This window comes from Ostrea edulis, chromosome 8 (genome assembly GCF_947568905.1).
Source record: "Ostrea edulis chromosome 8, xbOstEdul1.1, whole genome shotgun sequence".
Taxonomy (NCBI): Eukaryota; Metazoa; Mollusca; class Bivalvia; order Ostreida; family Ostreidae; genus Ostrea; species Ostrea edulis.
Window position 1 is genome coordinate 32403150 of NC_079171.1, and position 9551 is coordinate 32412700.

The following is a 9551-nucleotide window of genomic DNA, read 5'->3' on the forward strand; positions in this document are numbered from 1 at the left end:
ACTCCTCGCCTGCATATTAAAAAATCTACAGCATTTCTTCTTTTTTGATAACATGTCACTATTATTAGTCGATGTTGAGGCACGAAGCACTCAGAGGAGCAATTTTCATAATAATCATAAATATTGAAACTAAAATAAACCATACTATTTTTCCTCTCAAACAAATGCAATCGATTTACGGAATAATTAAATCACATTATTTATTTATGGAGATACAAGTATCTCATTATAAAAGCTTCATCGGTGATATAAATTATACCAACAAACAGTTGGGGGAACTGATGGAAAGGCACATGATTCTGCAAGAAACAGTGCTGTTGTAAACATATCAGATCACCTGTTAACTGTTTATGAAGGTGATGTCCATGTATCAAGATCACAAAGTTACTAATAACACCCTTTAACCGTTGGATCCCCTCATCATGTCAGGATATGTTTTCAGTTTATTTGTGGTGATCAGTTTTTGCAATTTTTCAAATGCAAAAGTATCACACTTTTACAGAATGGAACCGGCAATGAATGACAAAGTGTCTAACACGAATCTTGTGGGAGAGTACCACTCGGAATCCCTCGGCGTGTGTTCTGCTATGTGTGGCGGACGCTTTGGATGTTTCGGGTTTAATGCAAGACAGAAGAAATGTCGAATACACAAGCACTATCCAGCAAGCATGACAGGTCAGGAAGATGGATGGGTATACTACATTTCAATCATTTCAGGTGATTATACAATTATGATACTAAAAGCCTAATACTAAAAGATGAACAGTGATCAATCTCATAAATCTAATAAAAGGTGAATATAACGAGCACTGATTAATCTCATAACTCCTCTAAGGTTAAGCAATACAAAATAGAGAGTTGGGCAAACTTGGACCCCTGGATACACCAGAGGTGGGATCAGGTGCCTAGAAGGAGTAAGCATCCCCTGTTGACAGGTCACACCCACCGTGAGCCCTATAACTTGATCAGATAAACGGAGTTTTCCGTAGTCAAAATCAGTGTGCCAAGGAGTGGCCTAACAATCAGTATGAAACACGTCAGACAGCATTTGACACAATGACAGGTTGTAATGTAATAAATGCAATAAAAGATACAAAAATAAGATAAGTAAACAACCGACCGCTGGACACACCAGAGGTGGGACCAGGTGTCTAGAAAGAGTAAGCACCCCTTGTTGACCGGTCACACCCACCGTCAACCTATTCATATATAATGAAATGTTATTTCATATAGCGTATAAAAAGTACACGAGAGCTAAAATTGCAAGCTCATAGATTTCTTAGAGTTACAGAATATTAGATATTTCTCGGTGGGTTTTAGCGGGTAAATATAGATAGTTTTGGAATACAGGTATCAACCCTTGCCCGCCATCTTGCGATTAAAAAATCGTAATTTCCTACGTTGGCCTTTGTTAATTTCTGATCTGTGGTTTTGAAATTTGTTTACTTTTCCATCAACAGCAGGTACACGTAATTACACTAATGTCTTAGGGTGGGGTAACCTAAAAACTTGCATGAAAAGATAATTAGCTATGTATCAGAATAGTGACCCCTAGCACTTGGTAGGGTAAAGCTTTTCACAGGTTGATCATTGGTTGACCCCAGCAAAGGGAAGTAACTCGCGGCAATATGTTCATACGTGTATTGATGAAGGCGTCATATTTATTTCATAATTGTTACATCTGAATATGTATACATTTACATTGCCTTTACCTCTGATATATTTAACAATAGTAATGACATCTACTTTCTCATCAATGTGATGCAGTTTGAACAATGTGTGATTGAATTTTAGTTAATATCGCACGTCTATTCCACGGTTGGGAATTTCCAAATGAGAGTAAAATGTGCATGTACATATCAGAGGAAAAATCAGTTTGGGAAATACATAAGGGCATCAACCGGAACGCGTCGCACCGATATATTTTTCATGAAGCGCTACCTAATTTTTTTCCGAGTTGGTGACGTTGATTTGCGAGCGAACATTCTCGAATGGGACGTAAAACAATGTAACTATAGGGGAAATCGAACAACAGCCAGAAAACATTTCCAGTGCAAGGTCATGCATTAAATTAGCATGTAAAAACTGATAGTATAAGCCTGCATATAGCCATGTATGTATTGACACAGGGTGTTTGTGGTTTGAATAATTATCAGATAATTAAATATTATGCATTATTGATACCACATCGACTTTGTTGTGTAATTTCTAAAATCTAATTTGCATTGAATTGATATTGCTCAGGTATTGTTAACTAAAACATATACAACAAGGATCATTTTCTCTTGGGACGCCCCTGTCAGTAAACCCTCACATGGTACTCGGAAATCGCAGTGGCCGCAATGTCATACAATTTTGTAACTTTCTAACGATTGATTGATTGACTATCGTTTATCGATTAACGTACCTCACGAGAATTTTTCGCTCATCTGGAGACGTCACCATTGCCAGTAAAAATACATGTAGTTCCTCAGTACCCCTGGATTATCGTAAGAGGCGACTAAATGCAGCGGTCCTTTGGATGCAACTGCAAAACCAAGGCCCTGTTTCACAGCAGGTGTGGCACGATAAATACCCACCCCTGCTCAATGGCTATAATCGCCGAACATAGGCCTAAATTTTGCAGCCCTTCGCAGGCAATGACGACGTCTCCATATGAGTGAAAGTTTTTTGAGGGGGACGTTAAACACTATTCAATCACTCATATTGTGACGTCACCATCTGTAGGTGAAATATCGTGTGTTTATCACAAGCAGTGAGGTCATATCCGAAAGACCCGTGATTCTTACTTCTAAATGCCGAACATTTGGCGAAGGAGCAATCGCTACCTATGTTAACGTCTTAGCTGTGACGCATACTAAGTGTTTGGAGAAGTAATGAACATATTTTCAACAGATGAATAGTTTAAGTGGCAGTTCATTACATTGATGAATATATTGCACGTGCGTATTTTGTCATACTTTCAAGAATACATTTAATCATCTACTATAATAGCAATAACAAGTCTAGTATAGAGTTACTTCGTGCTTATGTTACCCATGATGTTATATGTTTTAAAGCGGAATAACTTTGTTTTTAAGTTATACTTTGAATGAGAGAAACCTTTCTCCAATCTGATATTAATCAAACACTGTAAGTTATCTTCACATTTTTAGCTCTTCTGAGCCGAAAGCTCAAAGAGCTAATCATATGGCCATATGTTTGGCGTGCGGTGTGTGTCAACTTTTTGGATAAAGGGCTTTATCTCAAGAACACCTAGGCCAATTTTTGTCAAATTTGTCACAGGGTATCCTCGGCCCAAGGGCTTTCATTTGTAATAAAACTAGGGTTGTGACCCTTTAACAAGGGGAGATAATTAGGAAAATTCGAACAAAAGTAGTGGTTGCTAAAAAATCTTCTTCTCAAAAACCACTACGCAAATTATCCCCAAACTTATGCATAAGGATGATGATAGGTTGTAGATAAAAAATTCTTCAAGCCCATAATCCTGGGGCAACGTGTGTGGTCTCTGGGTCACTTCAAAGTTGACCTTAAATTTTGTTTTGTTAAAACTTTGATATTTTGTTTAGTATAAGGACTAGGATCATCAAATTTTGTCAGTTGATGCATCTTAGGACCTAATATCATGCTCTCTCAAAAGTAGGTCATGGTGACCTACTTTTTGAATTTTGCAGGTAATTATTATTAAATGGATTTTGATGCAGATCTTGGACACTTTTGAGCCTATGATCATCAAAAGTTGTCAGTTGATGGATCATGAGACATTAAAGTGCGTCATGAGAAAGGTATGTCACCATGACCTACTTTCTGAATGTTATCGCTAATCATTTATGAATACATTTTAGGTTGTTATTTCAGATACTGAGAGTTTTAGAATCATCCAACCACGTAAGTTGATGCGTCTAGAGACCTCGAAACATATTTATAAAAAAAAACAGTAGGTCACAGTGACCTACTTTTTGAATTTTGCAGACATTCAAATTTCACATTTTGAATTTCAGATGCATATTTTGGACACTATGAAAGCTAGGATCATCAAAGTTTGTCAGTTGATGCATCTTGAGTCTTCAGTGTGTCGATCAAAAGTAGGTCACCCTGTCCTACGTTTGGACAGTTACATTTAAATTTTCAGGTACTATTTGACTTAACATCATCAAACTTTTTCGGTTGAAGCATCTTGAGTTCTCGGAGTGTGCAGACTATAAATTAGGTCATCTTGATCTACTTTTTTAACTTCAAAGCTATATCTAAATCAAATGCTAAGAGGCCTAATATAATGAACCTGTTTCAATTGATGTATCTTGAGTCCTCGGAGTGTGTCAATTAAGAAGTAGGTCACTGTGATATACGTTTTGAATTTCATGGCTATATTTAGATATTTCAGATACCAAGTGGCTTAGATCCATCAAACTTATTAAGTTGATGCATCTTGGCTTCTCAGAGTATGTCAGCTAAAAGGTAGGTCACTGTGACTTACTTTTGCTTTTTTTTTTGCAAATCTATACACCTTTCAAACTAAAACCCAAGGATCATCAAACCTTCACTTAAAGCTGTATGACCCGATGTTCATGTATTATTTTTGTACATAATTACTTTAAAGCAGATTAATTACTTTATAAAGTTATTAACTTTCCCTTAATTACATGATTGAAAACATCTGCATGTAAAAGAAAATAGTGCGAATATTATTTAGAAAATAAATACAGTGGCTACATATATAAATCATCCCATAATAGACGTCTATAAATAGACCCACGCGCGTCAGGGGAATCCCAACATGATGTATTAACTCATACGCAAATGTCTAGTTTTAAGGCTGAAAGAGCGTAAAACAACGAATTACTAAGAGGTATTTGATATTTTTATTTCTATTAAACTTATGGTACGGTACTGTTATAACAAAATACACAGCTTTACACAGATAAGACCACCAATGATTTGAAAGTTTGAACTGGTCACGTGAAATGGCAGAGTGACGCGGTTATTTGTAAACATCGATTTAAAATCAATTATTTGGGTTAAAACAGGTAAAATAATTTATGATATGTCGTACAGTCTCATACATGTAACTACATACGTGCGATGATTTAATAGCGTTTTTACGAGATGGAAAAAAAATATTGTAATTCGGACCATACAGCTTTAACTCACTCTTCGTTTTTTATTTCAACAGAGCTGAAAAAGTTAAAAAGCAATTTTGTTGATATTGGTTTCAAGAACCATTCTCCAACAATGGCATGAAATGTAATTGCATTAAAATTGGACAAAATACAATGCGATCCCCTTGTTCTAATTGTATGTATAGTAAATTCGGTATTTAGCACCCCAACCGTCTCTATGTCCCTTGACAAAATTCATGTAGAAGAGAAATATGTACTACCCAGATATGCACGTAAGTTAAGTAACTTCATTTTGCAATTATTTTGATTGCCTAATCTAATAGTGTACTGTATGATATCTCCTTCATACACTATCATGTGATAGGTCTTTAAAACCTTGTTAATTGATGAATCTTGGTTAGTGAGAATTTTTGCCTGTTCTACAATGTATCAGAAGAGCGATTCTAGGCCCATGGGCCTCTTGTATACTATCCGATATCAGATAAAACTTCGAAGTCACGCTTTCCGATGAAAGAATGGTGCGCGTGGATGTTACATATGTAATGCTATTATTGAATATTTTGAAGAGTTGTATCTTACAGCATGAGTAATTTCGTTGTCTCTCGTTTTAACAATATATCTTATACTCCGTTTTCTGATCAAGATAGAGGACTCAAGGAATGCTAATTATCGTTAGCATCTGATCCCACCTCAGGTGCGTCTAGGGGTTCGTGTTTACCGTGTTTTATAATTTGGTATTCTTTAAGGATTTATGATATATATTATGATATTCTAGTAAATCAAATGATTGTTATAGAAACAATTATTCAGATTGTAAATAATTCTGCAGATGAAACCTGACTTGTCAGGGTTAGATTCATTATAATTCATATAGATTTACAACATACCCTCTGATTGTTAACCGTACATTTGTTATTTATTATTAGAATCTGCTGGTTGTGGATCTGAGTGGTTGGAACACAATGGTCATTATTACTTTTATGGTACAACACCACTCACATGGAATGAAGCCCAGGTATAATATATAAGCATGTATACATGTAGCCCCCCTCCCCCCCCCCCCCCATCACAAAATCGAGGGTGTATTAAATTTCATTTGCCTCTATGGCCGCTAAAAGAATGTGATGTATAGTTAATGGGGAGTCATAAGATATAATAGTATACTACAGGCTGAATTTCTCTGTTTAGTAGATGAGAATGGGTCAATATTGAATGTCCGATGCGTATGCAAAGTGTTCAACATATTTTTAATTGTTTAGATAGCGTGTGAGGCCGTGTCATCACAGTTAGTACAGATTGAGGACAAGGAAGAGTCTGACTGGCTGGCTGCAACATTCCTTTTCAAAAGTAAGTCCATTCCTCTCACCCTCTCTAAGGCAGGATCTATCTTCATACAAACAATTGTAGAATTTTGGCTTGTTGTGTATTGTTTTACGTCTTGATCTAGAATATTTCTCTCATTTGGACGTCATAATTGCCGGTGAATGGTTGCAAAATAGAAGCGTATGTTCGTCGTTTCCGGCCTTTGAGCACTGGGGGGATCTTTATCGTGGCACACCTGTTATGACACGGGACCTCAGTTTTTGCGGTCTTATCCGAAGGACCATCCCCATTTGTCGCATTGTACGACAAGCAAGGTGTACTGAGGATTTATGCTAACCCGGATCCCCACAGGGCATTGTGAAATAAGTACAATATGTAGTGGAAGACGGAAATTATAAAGTACATCAAGTAATATGGATTTTATTTGGTTGTTTTATGTCACATGTGGGTAATTTTGATTCCAGGCACGTGTTCAGACGGATTTTATTCTGACTGCACGGCTTGGAGTAGTGGAAATATCAGTATTGAAGGAAACTATCGGTGGCAACAATCAAATTTGGCCATGAACTTTACATACTGGAATTCAGATCAACCATCCGGATCTTATTTAGATAAGGATGAGGACTGTGTTGAAATACTAAGAAATGGAAAATGGAATGATCGAGAATGTGGTGACCGAAATTGGCTCATTTGCGAAAAGACCAAATGTTGAAGTACAGCTCCCAATGGCGTCATACTATGAATATGTACCTATATTTTATTATATACCCATCAATATTTCCTTTTTTTTTTTTTTTTTTTTGATACTGTGGATTTCACAGCGTGTGATCCGGTTTTCCGGATAACCACACTGTGGTTTTCTGATACCGTATCAGTATTCTCTGGAACTGATAACGTCACAATGCATCAGCACAACGTTTTTTGTGGAAAATATCAATCGCATCAAAAACAGAACTGCGTACACAAAATATAATTTCACTGTATGTCTGTATTTTTGATAATAGTATCTTAGAAATGTGAATTTAAAATGCATAAGATAGTATATGATAAGAATATATAATAAATATATGACTGCTACAGTAACTTGATCCGAAGAGTTTGATCATGACTCGTTGACAGGCGCGGATCATCAGATCTGATGAACCGCGCCTGTCAACTCGACGTGATTCGACTCTTCGGATCAAGTTAGTCTAGTAAACATATATATTTACTACAAATAAGACGGAGAGGGAGGGAGTCGGTTCAAATCCAGCAGTAAGTCGATATCACAAAAACATGGTTGAAGTAGCGTTCAGTAGAAATATGCTAATTCAATTTCCAATATGCCTCATAAAACTGTACAGCCTTATTTTAATCCAATAAAATTTGCAAACAACGTTTTGTAGATTGCAATCATTTGTTCCACAGCAGGAAATAATATCAGTATCGCATTAAATCCAGTACACAAGCATCGGGAACAGCAAAGGGTGTTTAATGTTTGTTGATCATGACTTTCACTAGCAGACATGTCATAAATATTGCGACGTGTGGAACTTTACTTAAGGTAGTATAAGCTATCATCAAGTTTTGACATACCTTTACAACTTATGAATAAATGAGGGTCAGCAATATATCATATCATTTAAATATTCATATCTTTAAAACAATGGGACCTACTCAGTGATATTTCCGTCAAACAGTGGAACTTCAAGCACCTGTCATGTTCTCAAAAGTTGAAAAATATCCAAATCCATGTAACTTGCTTCTCTTTAAAATCCATAGTAATAATCTGAAAAGTAAGGAGACCCTATATTTATTACTGATACCAACACTGTAAAATAAAAAGGTCCTCATTTTAAAAGTATGCAGGAAGTTTGTAGTACGACCCGTGTATATTTCAATATATATTAAATTTCAAGTAAAGCGGCAAAACTCCTGTATAAGATGAATCAAAATTGCAACAATACTTAAAGTGACCAAAAAAACAAACAAAAAAAACCCCCGAAGATAATTTAATATGTGACAGAGAAATGAGAGCAGAAAACCCCGAACAGACGGAAGAAAAGGTGTACAGAAATATACTTGTATTATAATGAAAGGTGTAGATAACGAACAGTGATCAATACTTTCTGTCTAAGACGAATATATAAAAAGATGGCGTTATTGGTTTACAGATATTTATAATATCTCATTTTCTGTCAAATTTTCGCTTACCCCAGTTTGAAAAAATGTACACCGTCTCACATACATTCAGATACAGTTTTAAAAAAAAAAACTTGAATGAGTAGTTAAATGAAGACCTGAACACAGAGAAGATGTCGTACAAAAGCTGAATTGTTTCCAGTCTCACAAGATTTAATGTTTCAATTCTGTCATATGCCTATCTGAATTTGATCGATATGAACGATACCTTTTACTGACACGTGAAACCGAATTCACTAGTACATATCAAATGTTATGAATATTATGTAGACTTTATATATAAAACGTCTTCGATATATCTAACTAACTAACGATTTGAAGTTTACAGCAAGATATTTTTTTATATTGTGGATTTTTAAAATAAATTCTATAACGTAATTTAAATTCGCGTATCAACCTAAGTTTAATCCGTTATATCAACAGCAATTTTATATCGTGCAAATGTAGTTGATATTGAGGTCCGCTGTAAGTATAAGTCACTAGCTAAAAAACACCACGATATGTTTACATGTTGTTTATGTGGCAATATCACCCCTCATATTAAAACAAAGTTCGCCATTCGTGTACATAATAATCCACAAGACAAGCATTGGGTCAAATGCTGTCTGACGTGTTTCATACCGATTGTTTGGACGTTCATGGCACACTGATTTTGTCTACGGGTTACTCTGTTTACCTGATCAAGAGATAGGGATCACGGAAGGTGTGACCGGTCAACAGGTGATGCTTTACTCTTTCTAGGCAGCTGATTCAACCTCTGGTAGGGGTCCTTGTTTTGTCCAACTCTTTAATTTGTATTCCTTGTAGGATTATGAGATTGATTACTGTTCGTTATCTTCGCCTTTCATACGGGACCAGGACCTACACTATAAAGCAACTATTTACATACTCTAACAACAATCAGTAGACCAGTTTTGCTGGACCCAT

General features: G+C 36.0%; 1 protein-coding gene across 1 annotated transcript; it reads left to right on the forward strand.

The window, feature by feature from the left end:
• Nucleotides 1-417: 417 nt before the first annotated feature.
• On the forward strand, nt 418-7155 carry LOC125663103 (C-type lectin domain family 4 member G-like). Its single transcript, XM_048895417.1, has 4 exons — nt 418-717; nt 6047-6135; nt 6380-6467; nt 6908-7155. The coding sequence occupies exons 1-4, from the start codon at nt 423-425 to the stop codon at nt 7153-7155; spliced, it is 720 nt and encodes a 239-aa protein (XP_048751374.1). The 5' UTR covers nt 418-422.
• Nucleotides 7156-9551: the final 2396 nt, after the last annotated feature.

Excerpts from the sequence above, each read along its gene's own strand:
- LOC125663103 (XM_048895417.1), top strand. The coding sequence starts at position 423 with ATGTCAGGATATGTTTTCAGTTTATTTGTGGTGATCAGTTTTTGCAAT. Across the intron at positions 718-6,046 it reads CTACATTTCAATCATTTCAG|AATCTGCTGGTTGTGGATCT; the intron begins GTGATTATACAA and ends ATTTATTATTAG. Across the intron at positions 6,136-6,379 it reads TCACATGGAATGAAGCCCAG|ATAGCGTGTGAGGCCGTGTC; the intron begins GTATAATATATA and ends TTAATTGTTTAG.